At 40.7% G+C, this 24,448-nt stretch overlaps 1 protein-coding gene across 1 annotated transcript in view; it reads right to left on the minus strand.

The window, feature by feature from the left end:
* htr5ab (5-hydroxytryptamine (serotonin) receptor 5A, genome duplicate b) overlaps window positions 1-24,448 on the minus strand; it is a 44,699-nt gene that overhangs the window by 8,603 nt on the left and 11,648 nt on the right. The window contains exon 2 of the mRNA XM_010885478.3: window positions 12,289-13,102. Within this exon, the coding sequence (XP_010883780.1) occupies window positions 12,289-13,011 (723 nt within the window). The 5' untranslated portion in view covers window positions 13,012-13,102. The remainder of the gene's footprint in view (window positions 1-12,288; window positions 13,103-24,448) is intronic.

Consider the following 24,448-nt stretch of genomic DNA (forward strand, 5'->3'; position numbering starts at 1 on the left):
TTGTTAACCTATAAATCAATACATGGACTTGCTCCTACTTACCTCGCTGAAAGGATCCAGCCATACACCTACACGCAACCTTAGATTGCAAGATGCAGGCCTTTTAATTGTACCTAGAATTTCCAAACAGCCGGAGGGAGGGCCTTTTCTCATAGAGCTCCACTACTATGGAATGATTTGCCAATTAGAAATGCAGACTTGTTGCAAACTTTCAAGTATCTACTAAAGACTCATCTCTACAGCACGGTTTATGATTAGGTGTATCCTGGCCCAGGGGCGTGAAGGTGACCAGAAAGGCTTGATACTGTCCACCCTTGCTGTCTTGCCAGGTGGGCTCTTATCACCACTGGGATTCCCTCCATCCAATGCCATTCTGGGACGAAGTCATTGGCTTGTTGTTGTCTCTCTGTTGCACACTTGTTGCACACAGTACTCTGCTGGCAATACTCAGCCCTCATTCACGGTGGTTGTGGTTGGTGGGTGTCCCTTTGGTTGATGCTTGGCAATGTGGGTGGATTGATTTCCTGCCTGTTGGGCCCTGTCCGGGGCCTCCCCCAGATAGGGCCACAGTGTCACCGGATGCCCCTGTCTCAGCCCCATGGTCTTATGCTGCTATATTATTGTGCTGGGGAAGTAGGTTCAGTTCTCCTTCTCCACTATAAATCCTTGTAGATATAAGGAATGTATTTTCTAAATATTCCCTGTCTCCTGCCATTTTAAACTTAGGAGGACATGAGGTCCTGGCCCACACCTGAGGAGTACCTGGCTTGAAAGACCCATTGCTGTCCCTGTACAAAGTCTTCCTGGTTGTGTTGCAGATCAAGATAATACCTGACGATTTCAGCTGCCACTGTGCTGACACCTCCCCCTCCCCGGTGTTGTCCCTTTCCTTGTCCATCTGGTCATGCTTCCGACCTGGACTAGATTTAAACAGACTCTGGACTCAGCCCACATACATTTATTAATTATTACAATTTGTACTCTTAATATGTTCAACCGGCACAGCCAGAAGAGGACTGGTCAGCCCCTCTGAGCCTGGGTCCTCTCTAGGTTTTTTCCTATATTTCGGCCTTCTTAGGGATTTTTTCCTAGCAACTGAAATTCAACACTAGGGTTGTTTGCTTCTTGGGGTTTAAAGCCGGGTGTTTTGTAAAATCACTGTGACAGCTGCTGATATAAAAAGGGCTTTATAAATACATTTAATTGATTGATTGATTACCGATTACATTTGCAAAACCATAATACCTGCCCACTGATAATGACAGTAAGTGGTTTACATAACTAATGCCATTGAAGGACTACAATCACAATTAGGTTTATAGTGAATGATTATGGGATGCATCATGTAAACATGTATGGCGTAAATCCAAATTTAAAACGGTAAATCTGTTCATACTAAATCCTGCATAATCTAATTGGTCACCAAGGTTGACATCAATTCTACTTCTAGTTTGAAATTGTTCTCTTTTCGTGTGATATGATATTGGCACTTTTAATGCTTTATTTGACTGCAGTTCAGGTGGGAAAAGGAAGAGGACAGTGCTTTTGCTGAAAGAGCACTGGGCGAGATTTAAACCCACGCTACATCAGTAAATGTGGACAGCCAGGGCACCACAACACACAAAAGTGTGTATTTTTTATAAAATAATTGGACCCTGCGTGTGTGAGAGCTGACATCTGATGTGTCAGTGTTAAGCCCTCTCCAGCGTTCTGGGCACTGCTTTAACTTGGAGAATCACAGCTTTCATGGTCACAGAGGGATAAGAGAACAAGGCAATTAACATCTCTTTCTGCCTGAAATACAGTGAGAGCTGTATTGAATTCTTCACTGTAATGAAATCACCCAGTTATCAGCTGTTTTCTAGATAGGACTCCTATACCGTGTTGTGCTACACATAAGCAAGCAGCATGATGTGCATAGACACCCAGGAGTATGTGTGTTAGGGTGTGTGAAATGATCAGTGTCTGCTCGTGGTTGGATGGCAGTCCAGTGGCAGCTCTGAGACATGGGGAATCTCTTGGCCCACTTCAGCGAGATGAATTGCTACTCATCTGCCGGCTGCAGATGTTCGTGACCAGAAAGAACTCACACATGAATCGGCAATAACAGAAGACACCGGTTGAAGGGGTAACACAATGCCAGGGCAGACGTCACAAATCTCTGTCACATGGGAGTGTCAATGAAATACCTATGGAACACGCATGCATCATTATTTCACTGATATTTAAAGACAAATTGAGGGAATACAAAACTGACACAAAAACATACATATGATAGATAGAGGTTTGTTGAGCAAAATAAACTTTAGTTTGAACTGCCATTTCACATTGGCAGTTTGAAGTGACTCAAATCCGTTTTGTTTCTTGCGGACTGAACAGGTAAAACCCATTCAGTCCGCAAGAAACAATTGGACATATGTCCAAGCACATTACAAACCACATTCATATGTGGTACCAAATCAAATAGAAATCAGACAGCTGGCTATGTGACTTCTGTCTGAACAGTCATATCAGATTAATTTGGCCCAAAGCGCTTTTTTGTCACACCCAACGTGTCATCACTTGTGAATATTCAAAACTCTTTGTGAAACTTCGAAGTGGGTAATTTCTGCAATAAATTCACAGTTGATTAGAGTGTTTAACACAGGTCTCAATGCAGTGTTCAACATCAAGCCGTTCCTGTAATACTGCCCTTTTACTGTATATATCAGTCTGCTTTAAATGAGGCCTATTGTAGATCACATTTATGATAGAATGTTATCTGTTCCTCTGTCACTTTAATGTGTTACTTCAGTAACTGACCAATAAGAGAATTGCAATCATGGTCATAATCAATATCACCTGCTTGTGCTCCACTAAACCACATAAAAATATGTGACCTGCAGTGTTTGACATGAACCCTGAAGAAGACAGCTTGTCTGTCCAAATGTTGGTATTAAATTATTGCATCAGAGCATACCAGTGTGGGAATTTCTTATTCTATATGAATGCAAATCTTGCCATTCTTATGGGTAGCATTCACTGATTGAAGTTTAAGTACATTTTTATGTTATGTTGACTGGTGACTACGGTATGAATATGTCAGAGAAGACATGTTTTACTCCAGTTATTATTGAATCATTTTTAAAATACTGTATGTGTATCATTAGGACTTTCGACCTGTCGCGCTCAGCCCCACGATCCTGAAGTGCTTCAAAAGATTATTTCTGGCACACCTTAAGTCCTGCCTCCCCCCGACACTGGATCCCTACCGGCTATGGAGCAACCATAAGAAGAGTGAATGTCTCTTAGTGACTGACTGACTGACTGACTGACTCGCTAGCAATGGCTCATTTCTTATGATTATTCCTAGGAAGTTACTAGTAAGCCTATTACTCGGAATCCCCCAGTCAGAGCTGGCAAATGTGGCTCGGGAATGGGAAGTTTGGGGTCCCCTGCTGGAGATGCTGCCCCCACGACCTGATACCGGATAAGCGGATGAAGATGAGAATGAGAGAGACAGTCAGTTTAACACAATCCTCAGTGGAGTCTAGCGACTGCTGAAACGTGTAATGCCGTGGTGCAGTGAATAAAGACAATGCCTCTCATGTGGAAAACCTAAGTATGAATCTATTGAGAGCAACGACATTTACTAATCACTTCTGGTAGATTCCATGACTCTCTCGTCTTTCCACTTGATGAAAAGGTTAGTTATCATCGCCTTTATTGATAGTTATTGTATAAATGTCATTCATGAATGAAAGACAAAAGTACGATGTTTTGCCATGAAAGAAAAAAATAAGTTCTTATGCCATGAAATGAAGTAGCTTTGGCAGACTCGCTAGCAATTGCTCAATTCTTATGACTAATCCAGTAAGTCAGTAGATACTGGTAAAGCTTATTTCTGGCTAATACGCTGTTAAAACGGCCAGTGGCAAACGCCATACATAGACCCTATTTGTGGTGGAAGTAAACTTAGTAAGAAACGTTAGTCTGTTTAACTGTATCAATGTCATTCACGAACGGCCAATTAACTATTAAAACGGCCAGTGGGAATAGAGGATTTGTTCAGGATAGAGACAAGAGGCTATACTGACACCTGGAAAATGTACAGCTCCGTGGTGTAGTGGTTAACGAAATAGCCTTTCACGTAGGCGACCTGGTTTCGAATGTCGAGATGTCAACGCTTTCTATTGCAGACCGGCTGAACTAGGCTTGCCTGGTTTCTTGTTATTAATGATGACTCACTTGCTTTGAATGTACTAACATTATATACAGTGCAGTCTATTGTTATAGAAATGTACTGAGCTGATGCATTAACACATTTTACAAATGTTTAGGGGATTAAAGAACTACTAGTTTAAGTATTGGGCTAAATTGAAAAGTACTGAGTCCTTGTGCCTTAGGCAGCAGAGGAAGATTAGGAGTTGCTAGCAGGGTTGTAAATGTGTGAGAGGGGATTTGGACTTTGTTTATTTGTCTGTGGCACGCATCTTTGAATGTTACCAGTAGATCATTGGGAAAATTCCATTACTCCATGAATACTAGGACAGTGACTCAAGGTTTGTTGTTTTGGCTCTGTATTCAAATTTGTATATGACATAAAAAAATTATGAGCATGTTAGAATAGACTGTCAGCTTTCATTTGAAGGTATTTTCATCCATATGTACCATTTATAAATAACAGCCCATTTTGTTCATAGGCCAAAAAGTAGTAGGACAAATGGCTTTACAGCTGTCTTTAATAGGGCATGTGTGTTTGTTTGCATCATTAATGAATGCAAAAGAGAGCTGTCAATGTGTTGTCTTGATTCTAGGTATGGTGTTTGCGTTTGGAGTCGGTTGCAGGTGTTTACCAAAATTAGGACCAAAGGTGTCTGGGGACTACCATTCACAGAAGATTTCACCAGCCAAACTGCAGAGACTGTACTGTAAGTTGCAAAATGTTATTTAGCCTCAAAATCAGGATGGCCTAAAAATACTAAAAAGAGCCATCTGAGTTCTGGAAAAAGGTATGGTGGACAGATATGAACGGATCTATCATACCAACTGTGGACTTATGTTTTGGGCATGTTTGGCGGCCACTGGAGCTAGGTAAATTGTCTTCATTGATAATGGAACTGCTGATGGCAGCAGTAGGATTAATTCTGAAATGTATACGGAAACAAATATGGAGTGTCCATTTGCACCCGGGTGAGAATATCCACACGGCAGCTAATCAGCGATTTACACCCACCCTAAGGTGAAAACCGGGGATATTTCCAGTTTGGCGGGCAATATATCATTAAACTACAGTGTGGAGAACAAGTATTTGATACACTGATTTTGCAGGTTTTCCTACTTACAAAGCATGTATAGGTCTGTAATTATTATCATTATCATAGGTACACTTCAACTGTTAGAGATCAAATCTAAAACAAAAATCCAGAAAATTACATTGTATGAATAATTAATTTGCATTTTATTGCATGACATAATTACATTGTATAAATAATTAATTTGCATTTTATTGCATGACATAAGTATTTGATCCCCTACCAACCAGTAAGCATTCTGGCTCTCACAGACCTGTTAGTTTTTCTTTAAGAAGCCCTCCTGTTCTCCACTCATTACCTGTATTAACTGCACCTGTTTGAACTCATTACCTGTATAAAAGACACCTGTCCACACACTCAATCATACAGACTCCAACCTCACCACAATGGCCAAGACCAGAGAGCTGTGTAAAGACATCAGGGATAAAATTGTAGACCTGCACAAGGCTGGGATGGGGTACAGGACAATAGGCAAGCAGCTTGGTGAAAAGGCAACAACTGTTGGCGCGATTAATAGAAAATGGAAGAAGTTCAAGATGACGGTCAATCTCCCTCGGTCTGGGGCTCCATGCAAGATCTCACCTCGTGGGGAATCAATGATCATGAGGAAGGTGAGGGATCAGCCCAGAACTACACGGCAGGAATGAGTAAAACCCCAAGAACACCATCCCAACAGATCTAATAATTTGGTTAACAGATTCCCATTGCTTGTCTAATTTTTTTATTTTATCTCAAACACATTGTTTGTAATAATAAATTGGCAGGCTCTGTAAATCATGTCTTTACCTTCCCTAAATCTCCTTCAATTCTTCCTATCCAGTCTTCCTCCTCCCCTTCCTCTCCACTAACAGATAATATCATGCTAATGTTGTCCATGAAGATTTCTAAATATATTTTCACAATACTTATTAGGTCAAATCAATAAAACTACTACTACAAATAAATATTCTCATAATTTATTGGGCATTCATATAATATTATAATTTCTTCAAAATAGCCCGTCCACTGCATGTTATAAGTGAAACCTAGACATTAGCTAGCTAACCCACATAGCTAACGTTAGCTACAAAAACCTATTTTAAACCTTATAGAGCAGACCATCTGTTAAATAATTATACATTGTGACATTATAACATCACTATCTAGTATTTAAAACGACTGAAACCTGACTGGGAAATACACTTGCTAGCTTCTGTCCCCATTATCAAAGTTTTAAAGGTGCATTGGTTCTTGTAACATATGATTAATAGTTCCAAGGCTCAGCACAGCAAGGCTCATCATGTTTTGTGCTATCCGACCAAAGCCAAAGTGTGAATATAGTGCTCGAACGCATCATGCAAAAAATTACTCACTACAGGTAGAACTAGTGCTAGGTGTTTTTGTATTAGTGACATACAAACACAGGCTGTAGTAATAAGCCTGAAACTTACAGATGAATGTAGTCATTACCTCACCAAATCATAGGGTGTTAAAGTAAATGTAGATCGATTAAAATAGTATTGGGTTGTGATTAGTTTGAGTATTTGCACTCTGGTAGTTGGCTACGGACGCATGGGTACAAATTGTCTGCCATTATATACACCTGTGTAAACAGATACATGGGCTATTTCCACCCCGGGTGCAAATAGCATTGATGGCTACAGACACCTGGGGGAAAATAGCATTGTTGGCTACGGAATAGCATTGTTGGCCAACCAAATAGCATTGTTGGGTGCAAAAAGCATCTGCCAGAAATTATTGTCTTCTCAGGTACAACCAATATCCTAGATATTAGATGACACTTCACCTGGCAGCAGGACATTAACCCTAAAACATAATGCTCTGACAACCAAGGAATTTTTCAGAACCAAAAAGTGGAAAGTTCTGTACTAGCCAAGTCAAATCACATGACCTGAATCCAATTGAGCATGTTTTCACTAGCTCCAGACAGGACTGAGGGCCAAAATGCCCAGAAACAAACAGGACCTGAAGATTGCACAGGTATAGGCCTGGCAGAGCTGGTATATGCCTATGCAAACCATTTGCAACTAAGTACATACTATGACATATTTATTTAAGATTATGATGAATTGTCCTTTTACACTCGGCCCCCTAAAATGGGGGGATACAATAAAAGGTTGTTATTCCTACACTGATCACAGTTTATAGATGCACATGCCCTCACATTAAAGCAGACAGTCTGCAACTGAAGCTCTTAGTTATTGTTTTATTTAAAATCCAATATCCTGGAGCATTGAGCCAAAACAACAAAATCTGTCTCTGTGCAAAATGGACTGTATTGCAATAAAAAACATGGTTGAAATCTCACATTATGTTTTTCTCTACACCTGACCTCTGTGTTCAAAATGCATGAGGTGTTTACAAACCTACACTTTTCTTCTGACTGATTACACCTGAACTTAATCCCCAATGACACCCTCTGGGTGCTCTAGTGCATTAAATAAGGTGCTTTTTGGGATGCAGCCCTGTTCTATGAAAACAATAGTGCATGGTAGGCAGACTGCTGGCAGCACACAGCTACACAATTTGCTGTGAGACTAAAATCTGGAACTGTATAAAGAGCTTAGGCAGAACTGGTTGATGTAGGCGTGGAAATGTAAAAGAACAGAGTAATCACTAAAGACTAAAAAATATGGGTCAGGAGGCCACGAAAGCAAGCTGTATCCAAGAGAAGATTGGAGTCATTCCATGTGCAGGAGAGGGTAGGGGTTAAAAACATGTGGCTGTGGGAGGTTGTTGCTGCCAAATTGAAGGGGAAAGTACTTAAATATGTGGTACTGTGTTTAAAAGGGTTAGAGGGAATATGGGTTTGATACATCCATTTGTGAATGATATCGCCACTGATTCTTGAAGAATGTTATGAATGACTCACAAGCTTAGTTCGATTGCTGTTCCATATCACAACCCCAGTTACAGTGTGTTTATATGCAGTTGTTAAATTGATATTTGGGAGTGGTGGGGCTCTAGTTCCAAGGTCGTGGGGGGGAGGTTCTTTATAGCAAACCAGTAAATGGCTAGTGTTTCCACGTCGTACTGATCTTTTGACAAATTATTGGCAAAATAACTAATCTGAGTGTTGCAAGACCAGAAATGGACTACCTGTAGCCTTTTGAAAAAGAAATCAACGAAAGATATTGCTCATGATTGTAACTCATAGCCCTAGGGCAAAGGCTTACAGACCAAAGGAGGAACTAGGTTAGTCTAAATTATTCTAGTGCCACTAACTTTCGGAATGAAGAAGATAACAAATAACATTAAATAAGCCAATTAATTTATGTGAAAAGCTCTCTCATAGGAATCATAATTCAAACATTGTTGTCCAATAGTTTAGATATTTGGGAAGCCATTCCAAACAATTTTGGGTCAAAGTGGAAATAAGATAGTTTTTAGTGTTTCAGGTAGGAAGAAAAGATGGAGTTTACATACAGTCCTTATTCATTTATACCCAGTGGTCTGTTGGGGGTTAAAAAACTGGGCTTGCAATTCTTAAACAACCACTGCATTTTACTGCATTTACTGCATGCTACGATTCAATCAGACCACAAGTCAACAAACAAAATTGAGAACTTTATTCCACAGACATAACAAAAAAATCCCAGTTGAATCCTGAATTAACTGACGTCATCAGTCCTGCTTACTAAAGCAGGTTGGGGTGTCCACTTTGTTGATATTTGAATCCTAGATTGCCTCTTTAATTCATATTGTTTATGACTGTTATTTTAAATAAATAATGGGAGTTTTTCTAGCTACTGTGCATCAGATCTTGTTGTTGCTTGCACTTTGGGGTTTCAGGCAGGGTGTCCGTAAAAGTACTTTGTAACGACTCCTGATGCACAAGGGGGTTTATACATTTGATTGAAAAAGGTTTTCTTCAGTTGGGAAATGTGACATTTTGGTGAAATAAAAATCTGTTTTGTGGGTTTTGTGAGTTGTGGTTTTGATTCCCATGAGGGGCCATGACAATCTATGTACTCTAAGTAACTCTGAATAAAAGAGTTTGCTAAATGGCTTAAATGTGAGTACAATAAACCCGCTCTCTTAGGGAGGTAACAAGTGTCTTAGTAACAAGCTAACCAACAATTTTATTAAAATGTTTTACATACTGCACATACTACTACATATGTCACAAATCAGTCTGAACATAATACTTGCATAAAATGGAAATTTTATTTAATTGAGAGAATTATTTTAAGTTTCCCAACAACTGGCCATGTGGCCTGGTTCTCCGAGAATTGTTTAACATTTGTAGAATTTGGGATGATTTTACAAATGTAAAGGCTTGATGTAAGAAATGTACATACAATACCAGTCAAAAGGTGAACGGCTAAATGTATCCAAACGTCTGACTGGTACTGATATTATGCAGTTTGTTTTGCCATTAGGAGTTGTGGACCATGATGAACGGATATCAAAACTGTCTGAAAATGTAGATTGATTGATTGTGAAGGAACTCGATTTTCTGCATCTCTGATTTTCACCATTAGTCTTTTTATAGACAGAGGCAAATTTCTTTCCTTGCAATTAGGCTCTGGTTTCTGTAGGAGGGTTGAGTAGTTTGCGCAACCACATCTGCTAATACTGGTACACTGTGCTCACTGTGTCGAAAACGCAAGGCAAAGTTGGATAAAAATAATTTTAGTTTTTAACCAACAAATTTCTGTTTGTAAAACACTGGAAGGCAACGATATTTTACATAAAATGGTTGCCTCCATCATTTTTACACTGTGGTGGTAGTCAATCCATCAATATTGAAACATCACAGAGATTCTACTGCATTAAGAGGTACAGAGGGTGAACCAATTATTTAGTTAGGTACGTACCACAAAACTACAGGGGTTTATAAATACATAGCCAATTTCACAGGCCTGTGGGAAAATACTGACATACAGTGGGGCGAACAAGTATTTGATACACTGCCGATTTTGCAGGTTTTCCCACTTAGAAAGCATGTAGAAGTCACATTTTTATCAGAGGTACTCTTCAACTGTGAGTGACGGAATCTAAAACAAAAATCCAGAAAATCACATTGTATGATTTTTAAGTAATATATTTTGCTCCCTCCAAAGATTTTCTATTGGGTTCAGGTCTGGGACACTCCTTAGTTGCCCTGACTGTGTGTTTCGGGTCATTGTCATGCTGGAAGACCCAGCCACGACCCATCTTCAATGCTCTTACTGAGGGAAGGACGTTGTTGGCCAAGATCTCGTGATACAAGGCCCCATCCATCCTCCCCTCAATACGTGCAGTCGTCCTGTCCCCTTTGCAGAAAAGCATCCCCAAAGAATGATGTTTCCACCTCCATGCTTCACGGTTGGGATGGTGTTCTTGGGGTTTTACTCATTCCTGCCATGTAGTTCTGGGCTGATCTCTCACCTTCCTCATGATCATTGATTCCCCATGTGGTGAGATCTTGCATGGAGCCCCAGACCGAGGGAGATTTACCGTCATCTTGAACTTCTTCCATTTTCTAATAATTGCGCCAACAGTTGTTGCCTTCTCACCAAGCTGCTTGCCTATTGTCCTGTACCCCATCCCAGCCTTGTGCAGGTCTACAATTTTATCCCTGATGTCTTTACACAGCTCTCTGGTCTGTTTGATTGAGTGTGTGGACAGGTGTCTTTTATACAGGTAACGAGTTCAAACAGGTGCAGTTAATACAGGTTATGAATGGAGAACAGGAGGGCTTCTTAAAGAAAAACTAACAGGTCTGTGAGAGCCGGAATTCTTACTGGTTGGTAGGTGATCAAATACTTATGTCATGCAATAAAATGCAAATTAATTATTTAAAAATCATACAATGTGATTTTCTGGACTTTTGTTTTCTCCCCACAGTATTTCCTGCCTGTGCCTCGCATAATAATAGTTTTAAATAAGCCAGTTAATATAAATATTTTGGGATGACATTTATTGATATTGAGTTGTCAATTTTTTGTACAATGTGCACATTCTCTATATTTTAACAGAATCACCTGCCAACAGTGTTTGTATTTTTTAGATGTTTAGCTCAAATTGACTGAGCAGACATAGGCCTACAACCCAGTGTAGGAATATCTTAAAAGCCTAGTATAACCAAACCGAGGACCCTGTACCAAACTCTTCGATATGAATATGTGCACAATTATACCTTTTGTTTGTTATGTCCTACTTGTTACTCCCCCGCATTAATACCATAGATTAAATGTTCCTCTCTATGAGGAACACGTCCTTCCCACACTCTGTCTGTGTGTGTGTGTGTGTCTGTGTGTGTGTGTGTGAGAGACTCCTGCTTGTCATCAAGGGATCGGTATAGCATTTTTATGGTGCTTCATGCAGTTACATTCATGTTTGTGTACTAAATGTTCACTGTGAGATAATGTACAGCCAATATGCAAACATATTTGTTTATTTGATATTTGTTCCCATAATTTTTTCAAGGGTGTCCAAATGAAAAATAAAAAAAGTTATAAAAACAATCAACAATTATTAACAACAATAAGGTCTTTATATGTATATTATTAGTTAGATATAAATAAAAGATGTACATCCTCCAGCACTACCACAGTCCTCTTGGAACCCACATGGTTTTCCACTAATTGCCCAGCAACCATTATAAGAGCTACTGGCTCCTCAGTCAAAGGTAATGTGATCAGCACTCACCAGCAGATAGAGAGCTGTAATGTAATGTCGCTCATGTCATTGACACACATGCAGATAATTATTCAGATGGTGTTGGCACGAACGTCCATTATCTGGGCATTGATCATGGTTGATTAAGTCCTTCAAAATTGCCAGAAGAGCTTTGCGAATATTTTAATGTAACAGTAGCTCATGTAACAAAACCATCTGAATTGTCATACTAGCCAACCGGACGTTCGTCACGTTGCTCTCACTTAAACCACCCAGTGGTTACACAACCGGGAACTGTTGGGAATGACTTCACTTTGTAATAAATTAAACGGGTTTCACCAGCAGGAGATGGGTTAAGACTACATGAAAACGAAAGTACCTCAATCACCTCAGCCTCTGGTGTGATGGTGTTGGTCTTGCGTGAGCCGATGCGGAACTTGGCCGCCTTGTAGATCTTCCAGTAGACGAACAGCACGACACACAGCGGTAGGTAGAACGCTCCGAAGGTGGAGAAGACAGTGTACGAGGGCTCCTGGCTCACCTGGCACTCCAAGGCCTCCTCCGAGTAGGTCTCCCCCCAGCCGAAAAGCGGCGACAGGGAGATGACCGAGGACAGCAGCCAGGTGAGCGCGATCATCACATTGGAGATCCTCTTGCGTGTTTTCAGCGTGTACTCCAAGTGTCTGGTGATGGACCAGTAGCGGTCCAGGGCAATGGCTGTCACGTTCCAGATGCTGGCCGTGCAGCAGAGCACGTCGAAGGAGATCCACACCTGGCAGAGCACCCGGCCGAGCTTCCACAGGCGTCCGTTCAGCTCGTGCACCAGGCTCAGGGGCATGACGAGGGCGGCCACCATCACATCCGAGATGGCCATGGAGGCCACCAGGTTGTGGGGCACACGGTGGAAGGTCCGCACCCTCAGGATGGTGAGTAGGACCAGGAGGTTCCACACGAAGGTAGCCACCACTAGCATGGCCAGCAGGGTGAGGGTTAGCACACTGAACACAGAGAACGGGCGGTAGAAGTTCCCGGCTCCATAGCCCAGGTCGCTGCTACCTGCCCGGGCCCCGCTGAGGTTGGAGGTAACTAGGCTCACGTTGGGCTGGGTCATGTTTAGCGGTGTTCAGCAGTGGTCACAAAGGCCAGCGGACTGAATATGGTCAAACAGGTCTGTCACAGGGGAGGCTTCTAATAGAAGCATCCTGCAATGGAAAGAATTAGAGAGGCACAAGTATTAACATAAAACCTCCACCCTAGAAAGTAGTGATATTTGCACAGTTTCACATATGTTTTCTGAATTTACATGTAATTGTTTTCAAATCAAAGCAAATCCTGTAATTTACTATTTATATACATACAGCTCTGGAAAAATTAAGAGATCACTGCACCTTTTTCTTTCCTTTCATAAAAGTCGAAAAGGAAGGTTTTGAGTGAGGAACAGAAGGGTTAAAATTAAGAGACCACTGCAAATTGAATGCTTCGGTTCCTCACTCAAAACCTCTCTTTTCAACTTTCTTGAAAAGGAAAGAATAAGGTGCAAATTTAACTTCCCCAAAGATGAACATGTAAGGGACAGTTGGCTTTAATTTTGTCCCCAAGCTCAGAATACACAAAAGATTGCCACTGTAACCACTACTGTATCTCTTCCATTAAATTAGCTTTTTGCAGACCAGGGCTTTCAGAACGTGATGCAAAACCAAATGGGATATGAAAAGTTTATTGTGCTGAAGCCAGATGCTGTTCCAACACATGAGTTGTGTAAGGGAATTTTCTGTAAACTGCATATATAATCACACACTTTCACACAATATATCAACATGCATGCATAATCACACGGTTTATGAAAATATATTAATTTGCAATCCAGACACACAGGTGATGGGTTCTTGAATGATGTAATCCACACACCCACAGACAATGAGTTCCTAGAGAGTGTATGGTCATCATGATGTGTGTATCCTGTCCCGAGAGCCATCATGAGTATGTCAGCAGCAGGGCTCCTCAACAGAGCATCATCATGTGTCCGGACATTAATGGCCCTGAAATGTATGGCCTTTTTGAGTTCCCTGGAAGTGTGACCCGAATATGAACCTGTAGGTTGTCATGAATTACTGATTTAAACTAAGGACAAGGAACAAGAGGTGAACCTGCCCTAGGGGACTCCCCAAAAGGATGGTCAGATGGCGTGATGTGTGAAAGTTTTGTATAAAAAGCAATGGTCCGGACATAGAACTTAGGGTGTTTCTGCAGAAGGACCTGGCTTTGATGACTGTCATTGTTTAATTAAAGTCTATTGGATTCACAAATTCACAATTGCATTTGTTTTAGAGAGAGTGGACTTGATTTTCCACGACAGTTGCTGTTAAGAGTCCCAGCAACAAGCAAGGATCTCTTACCGGTAAGTAGCTAGATAGCTAGGAGCATTACTACCAATGCTGTATGATGGTCAAAAATGTTGGTCTGGGTGTAAATGCTGGTCTGGCTTGCTAGCTTTATGTATGATGGATGCTGCATAATAACTAAGAAACATAAATATTTATAACATTATCCCCCACACCCAATTTGTTACGTTATTGTGTGACAAGGAGAGATTCTGGCTTCAGCAAAAAACATTTAGAAAAAACTTTTTGATAAGTATGATTGAGAAAATAACACATAACAGCTTAATGGCCCTTCTGGATCATTGTTTATTTAACTAAAGTAAAGCAAAAACAGCGATGCATAAACTTTAAAGTATATTTCCTATTATACAACATTTTGCCAACGGGCTTAAATAAAATGCTGCCATTTTTACGAATGTTACAAGCAATTACCAAATGGCCACCCTGCCATAAATTCCAGCATTGTGAAGCTCATGACATACAGTTTTTGTTTTGGGTCACAGAGATACTGATTAAATTTTTTTGTCATTCTTATGCTGTGCTTTTGGGGCATTGTTCCGTTAAGTGTCCATCTATCCCTATCATTCAGCTTTGACTTGCAACTGCTGTTATCCTTTGCAGATGCTATTTGTCCATATACTGAAGTAACACATTAAAGTGACAGAGGAACACATACAGTGGGGAGAACAAGTATTTGATACACTGCTGATTTTGCAGGTTTTCCCACTTACAAACCATGTAGAGGTCTGGAATTTTTTTCATAGGTACACTTCAACTGTGAGTGACGGAATCTAAAACAAAAATCCAGAAAATCACATTGTATGATTTTTAAGTAATTAATTTTATTGCATGACATAAGTATTTGATCAACCAATAAGAATTCCGGCTCTCACAGACCTGTTAGTTTTTTTGAGTAGAGAAGCCCTCCTGTTCTTCCACTCATTACCTGTATTAATTGCACCTGTTTGAACTCATTACCTATGTAAAAGACATCTGGAGAAGGTCTGTATGGAGGAGTGGGCCAAAATCCCTGCTGCAGTGTGTGCAAACCTGGTCAAGAACTACAGGAAACGTATGATCTCTGTAATTGCAAACAAAGGTTTCTGTACCAAATATTAAGTTCTGCTTTTCTGATGTATCAAATACTTATGTCATGCAATAAAATGCAAATGAATTACTTAAAATCATACAACGTGATTTTCTGGATTTTTGTTTTAGATTCCGTCACTCACAGTTGAAGAGTACCTATGATAAAAATGACAGACTTCTACGTGCTTTGTAAGTGGGAGAATCTGCAAAATCAGCAGTGTATCAAATACTTGTTCTCCCCACTGTATGGCATATGCTGTCATGATTTTTGAGACTGTTCCCCTTGACACTTTAAATATCTGAGAGGTTTTTGTGACCGGCGCACTTGCAATTAGACTATTTGACCTCTTTGGAGCTATGTTAGTTGCCTCATGTGGCTTTGAAAACTAAAATATCAAAGTGCTAATTTTCAGACCTCTTTTGAGTTGACGCACAGGCTATGTACTGCTACAGTAATTGTCAATCAGCCTAATTTGACTTCTGCTCCTGCTTCTGTGATTGTGATTTAGTTACTTGAAAGTAGCAGTCCAATTCCATGTGGTGCTTTCATTATTTTGTCCATCCTCTGAAATTTGTTATGAAAAAGAAAAGGAACTTGCTCACCATTGTACTCGCATTTCTGGGCTGTGTCTTGACTCGCGTCAGTTGAGTGCCCTTTTCTTATAATATTTTTAGTGATGGCCCCTTCTGGCCCCCATGGACCTTTTACTTGCGTCTTGCATATGACTGTGAATCTACTTAATAGGTATGGACTCCTCTTTTTTTTTTTACTCTGATGACATGAAACAGAATTTGCTGAAAAATCTCTGCTTTGTGTCTTTTCACATGCATAGTCTTTCCAGAGTTAGTCTACCTGGACCGTCACCATGACATAATGAATAATACCGTGACGGAAGCAGCATTGAACTGATAAAGATGACTGTGTGTCATCAATCAAGATAAAAGAGTCCACATTCACATGGCAGCCTAATAGACGCTTTTGCCGTGCGTCACACAAGAGGGAAACGCTTCATTCTTTTACATACATAAAGAAGCTGTCAATCAAACTGAACACTGGTTTGCCTCTGCCACTTTTGAGCACCTTTAGCTGTACTGGACTGCTCTTTTCTCGATTCACTTTGAATATCAGCTTCTTTTGAATCTGAGCTAGTTTAGAGGGAGGTAAAATGTTGTAAAAGCAAGTTGGTAAAGATGATGAATGTAGTGATGGTTTGAATGTGCACAGTTTTACACTGTAATAATAAACTGCTCAAAAATATTAAGGGAACACTGAAATCACACACCTCGGTGAACTAAATATACTAAAGATCAAAATCTTTACTGCACATTGTGTAATTCGTTGAGAAGAAAATGATGTAACAACGGTCAATGGAAACCAAAATCACCAATTGATTGTGGTCTGTATTCAAACTCACACCGAAAATCGAACATTTGAAACCACAGGCTATTCCAATTGGGCATGCTCCTAATGAGATGGTGAATGGTGTCCTGGGGGATCTCCTCCCAGACCCGGATCCGGGTATCAGTGAGCTCTTGAAGAGTCTGTGGCTCCTACTTTCAGGGATATTCCTGCATTTGAAGCTCAAAGGCGACCACCTTACTAAAATCTTGCACCTCCTCTATGTGTCGGCATGGTAAAACATAACTCGGCGCTGATTCGTTAAATAGCCTGCCAGTGACATACTGCAGCGAATGTAACCATAGGAGGAAACTTTTTTCATAGGTTTCCCCCACAAATGGGATTTTTTTTAATGGGCTTGGGTGGGTCGATTTGCAATTAGGGTTGTATAGAAGATATAGCATTTGTTCTGATTTTAAGGTTTACTGTCAATGATCTGGCAACCTTGCCCACAGGACCTTCCCGGTCCTGACGTCGCGGAGATGAGTAACGTCTTTTACACCCAAGCATGTCAAAATATTTAAATAAAACTTAATGCCGACACTACATCCAATCCATATAACATTTGTCAACGTTTCAGATGACGTATAGTAGAATCACAGATTATTTTCAATAGAGTTCTCGAGACAGACAAAGATGATTGTTGAAAATACATTTAGATTAGGGCAGGGCCATTCAAATCCGGTCCTGGAGGGCCGAAACACTTCTGGTTTTTGGTTCTGCCTGCTAGTTGATTGCCTTCACCTGGCATCTCAGGTCTGAAGCAGTGCCATATTATAAGTAGAAACAGAAATGTTTCGGCCCTCCAGGACCGTAATTGAATAGTCCTAGATAAGGGTATGTGTACAGTAGGCTACATTTTATATGCAATATATAGTTTAAAAATATATAAACATATTTAGGTCACAAGCCATAAATATATGAACGTGAAGATGCTGGATGAGCACAAGCTGCATTGCCAAGTAGCCTACAGCTGAAGGAAGTCGAGAGGGGGATAAATAATGTGGCATCAAGGCAAGGATGCAAGATAAAATGCAACAAGGCTGTAATATATAGGCCTGCAGCTCAAGTCAAATGAACAAGATCATAGTGTTACATGATAATAGACAACAATAATATTGACTGGGATTAATTATAGATTTCTTATGTGATTCCTAATAATAACTAACTAATACACATAGTTTTGATGCTCAATGGCAGAGTGTTTTCAGGTGGCTCAGACATAATGAAGAGGGAATGATATGCTCTGTATGCTAGAACAGTGTTTCTTTATCCTAGTCCTGGGGACTCAAAGGGGTGCACGTTTTTATTTTTGTCCTAGCACTCATACACCTGATTTTTTGGAGCAGTGTAGAATGCCTCAAAAAACATTGATTGTTTAAATAAACCATAGCAAGCAGTTCACCTCACCAGAGTTATATTGTTTGGAGGGTGTTATGATACAAAAATGCGCTTTGAATTAGAATTGAAGTTCTCTGATATCTAATTTTTTTAATCTAAATATTGGTGTTTAGAGATAGCTTTTTGAAGTTTCAGGGTATGCAAAAATATATACACGGGATATAAAAAGTCTAAACACCCCTGATAAAATGCCAGGTTCTTGTGATGTAAAAGAATGAGACAAAGATAAATCATCTCAGAACATTTTTCACCTTTAATGTGACTCATAACATGAACAATCCAAATTAAAAACAAACTGAAATACTTTGCTGAAGCACCTTTTGATTTTATTACAGCACTCAGTCCTTTTGGGTAGGACTCTATTAGCATGGCACATCTTGACGTGGCAATATTTGCGCACTTTTCTTTGCAAAAGCGCTCCAAATCTGTCAGATTTCGAGGACATTTGTCCACAGCCCTTTTCAGATCACCCCACAGATGTTCACTTGGATTCAGCTCTGGGTTCTGGCTGGGCCATTCCAAAACGTTAATCTTCTTCTGGTGAACCCATGCTTTTGTGGATTTGGATGTTTACTTTGGGTCGTTGTCGTGGTGAAAGGTGAACCTCCTCTTAATCTTCAGCTTTCTAACTGACGCCTGAAGGTTTTGTGGCAAAATTGCCTGGTATTTGGAACTGTTCATAATTCCCCCCACCCTGACTAAGGCCCAGGTTCCACCTGATGAAAAATAGCCCCAAAGCATGATGCTGCCACCACCATGCTTCACTGTGGGTATGGTGTTCTTTGGGTGATGTGCATTGTTGTTTTTGTGCCAAACATACCTTTTGGAATTATGGCCAAAAAGTTCAACCTTGGTTTCATCAGACCATAACACATTTTCCCACATGCTTTTGGGGGACTTGATGTTTATTTTTGCAAACTTCAGCCAGGCTTGGATGTTTTTTCTTTGTAAGAAATGGCTTCTATCTTGCCACACTACCCCAAAGCCCATTCATATAAAGAATACAGGAGATTGTTGTCACATGTAGCACACAGCCAGTACTTGCCAGAAATCCCTGCAGTTCCTTTAATGTTGTTGTAGGCCTCTTGGAAGCCTCCCTGACCAGTTTTTGGTAATGTCTCTGTTGTGCCATATTTTCTCCACTTGATGATGACTGTCTTCGCTGGGTTCCATGGTATATTTAATGCTTTGGAAATTATTTTGTACCTTTCTCCTGACTGATATCTTTCAACAATGATGCTGATGCTTTGAAGCTCTCTGCAGACCATAGCTTTTGCTCTGAGATGCAACTAAGAAAATGTCAGGAAAATCCTACTAGAACAGCTGAACTTTATTTGTGATTGATCAGAGTCACTTTATATGATGGCAGGTGTGTAATGACTTCTATTTAACATGACTTTGAATGTGATTGGTTAATTCTGAAACAGCCACATCCCCAGTTATAAGAAGGTGTGCACACTTATGCAACCAGATTATTGTAAGGTTTTTATTTTTCATATTCCCCCCTCGAAGAGTTCAGTTTGTTTTTCAATAAAATTGTTCACATTATAATTGACATGAAGAGTGGAAAAGGTTCTGACATTATTTATCTTTGTCTCATTCTTTTACATCACAAAAACCTGGCATTTTCACAGGGGTGTGTAGACTTTTTATATCCACTGTACTATACTAAGCAAAGCCTTTCAACAATTTTCTCATGTGGTCTTTTGCACAGTACTGTGAATTTTTCTTCACTATGAGTACCCATGGATTGCTGCCTTATTTGCACTTTGCAAGTAATCCTATGTTTTAATCCATTTTCGTAAGTATCCCCTGTGAATAGGTTCAGTTCTATTAAAATATACACCCATCAGCCATAACATTATGACCTGACAGGTGAAGTGAATAACACTGATAATCTCATCCTGTCAGTGGGTGGGATATATTTGGCAGCAAGTGAACATTCTGTCCTCAAAGTCGACGTGTTAGAAGCAAGATGAGCAAACATAAGGATGTGAACGACTTTGACAAGGGCCAAATTGTAATGGCTAGAACACTGGGTCAGAGCATCTCCAAAACGGCCGCCCTTGTGGGGTGTTCCTGGTCTGTAGTGGTCAGTACCTATCAAAAATGATCCAAGGAAGGAAAAGCGGTGAACCGGCAACAGGGTCATGGGTGGCCAATGCTCATTGATGCATGTAGGGAGTGAATGCTGGACGTGTGTTCGGATCCAACAGACAAGCTACTGTAACTCAAATTGCTGAAGAAGTTAATGCTGGTACTGATGGAAAGATATCAGAACACACAGTGCATTGCAGTTTGTTGCATATGAGGCTGTGTAGCAGCAGACCAGTCAGGTTGGCCATGCTGACACCTGTTCGAAAGCGCCTACAATGGGCACGTGAGCGGAGAGCACATGGCACCAGGACGCAGTATGGGAAGAAGGCAAGCTGGCGGAGGCAGTGTGATGCTTTGGGCAATGTTCTGCTGGGAAACCTTGGGTCCTGCCATTTATGTGGATGTTACTTTGACACGTACCACCTACCTAAGCATTGTTGCAGAACATGTGCACCCTTTCATGGCAATGGTATTCCTTGATGGCATAGGCCTCTTTCTGTAGGATAATGTGCCTTGCCACAAAGCAAAAATGGGTCAGAAATGGTTTGTGGAACACAACAGGTTCAAGGTGTTGACCTTCCTCCAAATTCCCCAGATTTCAATCCAATCAAGCATCTGTGGGATGTGCTGGACAAACAAGTCCGATCCATGGAGGCCCCACCTTGCAACTTATAGGACTTAAAGGATCTGCTGGTAACGTCTTGGTGCCAGATACCACAGCACACCTTCAGAGGTTTAATGGAGTCCATGCCTCGACGGGTCAGGGCTGTTTTGGCGGCAAAAGGGGGACCTACACAATATTAGGCAGGTGGTCATAATGTTATGGCTAATCGGTGTATATCATCATGATGTCATCAAAAGATACATTCCATCGGAATTGCACTCATACCAAAAGCACATAATCATATTTTCATTGTGCTAATTTATAATGCTTTCTCAGTGTGGGATTATATTGGCTGACAATTTTTTTTTAATTGAACTACGCCTTTAAGTCCTGCAGACTACCTGACACTTAATAGGGCCATGACAGATGTCACAAGAATATCAAAGAAAGGGGTTTAGCCACAAGCACAGGAAACTAAAGGGAATTGAAGGGGAATAATTTTATGCAGATCATTATTCAGATTGTCTTCACTGGATTCCCTGTGTGAAATCACCATTGTGTTCTTGTGGGTCGTACGAGAGTGATAGAGGCTGTTTGGTAATTTGCTCACGCCACTAGAAAGCTGTTTGAGAGTCTCATTTCAACTGTCAAGTAACCTGTCTACTACTTTCACGCGTGATTGTGATCTTCAGTTAATAAGCCACCAAGGTACTCCATTGCTATTGTTTTATGGACTAAGATCATAAATATTCAGTTCCAATGTCCAACTCCCATCTTTTGATTTGCATTTATTCTGACTGATATTGCATCACATTTGAAAAGAACTCCTTTGAATACATTATGGAGCCGTTAAAACCTTGGTTTTATATTAATGCAGAGAGAAACTGGGATCCTAGAGATATTCGAAATAGAAGAAATTAGTCATGAATGAGCGTGAAGGCCATTTGTGGAAAACCAATTCATCTGGAATATTTATCGTTATTTAAAATAGAAGAAGTTGAGCTACAATGATATACTGGAAGTGTACTATTCTGGATGAAAGGAATCCAGCCACAGCTGACGTGAGGAGAGCTTTTAAAAGAGTGAACCCTCAGAAGTCACCAGGGCCAGATGGCATTCCAGGCCGTGTTCTCAGGGGGGTGTGCCGGCCAGCAGTCAACCTGTCTCTGCCTCAGTCAGCAGTCCCCACCTGCTTCCCCACCATTGTCCCCGTACCAAAGAAACCTTCTATCACCTGCCCGAATGACTACCTGTATTCGGTAGAACTGACCACCATCATCATGAAGTGCTTTAAGTGGCTGGTCAGAACCCAAATCTGCTCCACCTTTCCTGACAACTTTGACCTCTTTGCATACCCCCCCCCAACAGATCTACAGATGATACCATCACCCTGACTGCACACACTGCCCTCTCTCACCTGGAAAAGGGTGACACATACGTTAGGATGCTCTTCGTTGCCCATTCTCACCATAAGAGAGAATGGGCAACCTATCCTCCTCTGCACTGTCCCTGAGCATCGGAGTCCCTCAGAGCTGCGTACTCCCTGGTCACCCATGACGGTGAGGCCACACAAAGCTCCAACATCATCTTTAATAATGTTTAAACCGAATACAGAGAAGAAGTAGGTGACTTGGAAAACAGGAAGCGGCAGGGACGGATCACACCCCCATACACATCGATGAAGCTGAAGTGGAGAGTCTCTGACTCGTTGTGTTCATCAAAGATGACCTCACCTGGTCCAGGCAAGCAGACTGGTAAAAACTGCCCAAAAGCACCTAAACTTCCGGAGGAGACTCAAAAGGTTTGGCATATCTGTAAAAACAACTCACCAACTTTTACAGGTGCACCACTGAGAGCATCCTCTCAGGCTCCATTACTGCCTTGTACGGCAGCTGCTCCACTGCTGACCGCAAGGCCCTCCAGAGGTTGGTGAAGACAGCAGAGCGCATCATCGGCTGCCATACGCTTTCCGTGAACGGTATCTACCATACACGATGCCTTAGGAAAGCACGGAACATCATAAAAGACTACAGCCACCCAGGCTATGGTCTGTTCACACTGCAGCCATCTGGCAGACACAACCAGAGCATCAGGACACGCACTTCCAGACTCACAAACAGTTTTTCCAAACAGATCATAAGGCTCCTCAACCAGCCACACTGATCTATTGAGCACATGAACACTTCATATACTCTAAGTCACTTTCTATGTACATTCAGTGGACATTAGAACATTATAATGTATCCATTTATAGGCCCTACTACACTTATATTTATAATATTTAAGATTCCTATTCATACTGTCCATATTCCCATTTCTACATTATTTGATATTGCTTGTAGTCCCTATTGTTATGTTTTTTTTACTGTTATTTTTGCTTTATATATTTCTTAATTACTACGGCGATGTTGTGTGCCATGTCACAATCATTTCATTGTTCAGAACGATGTTATTCGGTGCACTTGACAAATAAAACACATTCAATCTGACTACAAAATGTTTGTTTCTGCGGCTAAATTGATAGTAAACTTTAGGTTAATGTGGTGTCAGTGGGAATTAAATGTCACTGTTAGTGTTACATCATTTTGGAATTGCCTGGGGATTTAAAAATGCTATAGCCTATACTTATACTGTATTTCTCAAAGACCCTATGGGGTCTGCAATACTATATTATATATCTTAATGTGGGATTGTTCACTGATACACCGCCCAGCAGATATAATAATTTCAAGTCCTTTATCGTTATGTACAGTATACTAGCCTTGTTTTGCCTCCTATATAATTCATTTTTACAGTGCCACTGTTGTGTGTGGTGTAGAGAGCTGAATGAATTGGATAAATCTGGTCCAAGCCAAGAACTGAGTTAAAACAGAATTCGGGCTTGCATTCCTAACACTGCCATTGTTTAATCAAGGTCATCACGCCGAACCATTAACTAGTTCTTCTCCTTTTCCCGTCATTCCTTATTTGTGATGAGTACCTTTACATTAAGTCAGCTACATTTAATTGAACTATTATAACTGAATCAATATAACTTTTTTCTAGCAATAATGTTTCTGATAACACACACACACTTTACGTTTTATCATCTTTTACCAATTAAAACCAAAGTTAACTAGAAAGGATTGTGTTGACCATGCAACAATTTGAGGAGATTAAGCTTCTCTGTGTCACCTTTGCTTGTAATATATCGAAGCATTATTGACCCAATGGTTAGAATGGGGAGATGTCTGTTATAAATAGGTGCTCAGCATTCCTAACATAAAACTTGATCAAACAAGCCCTGCAGGCACATCTTATATTGAAAAATGCCCGGTCATATGGTCTGGTGCTGCTACGAAAATCCTTAGACAGCTATAGCTGGTCCAGAACTAAGCATGGTGTCTTGCCCTTTATTGTAATGAGAGAGACAATCAGGGAGCCAATGTCAACAACATGCACACAATCCTCTCATGGTTAGAAGGTGGAGGAGAATTGAAAGTCATCGCTATTTAATCAGCTAACATAAAGCTATTATAGACACAGATATCCCTCAACACATGCTACCATGGGTCTGATCAATGTCCTCAAATACTGA

This window comes from Esox lucius, chromosome 21, assembly GCF_011004845.1.
Source record: "Esox lucius isolate fEsoLuc1 chromosome 21, fEsoLuc1.pri, whole genome shotgun sequence".
Taxonomy (NCBI): Eukaryota; Metazoa; Chordata; class Actinopteri; order Esociformes; family Esocidae; genus Esox; species Esox lucius.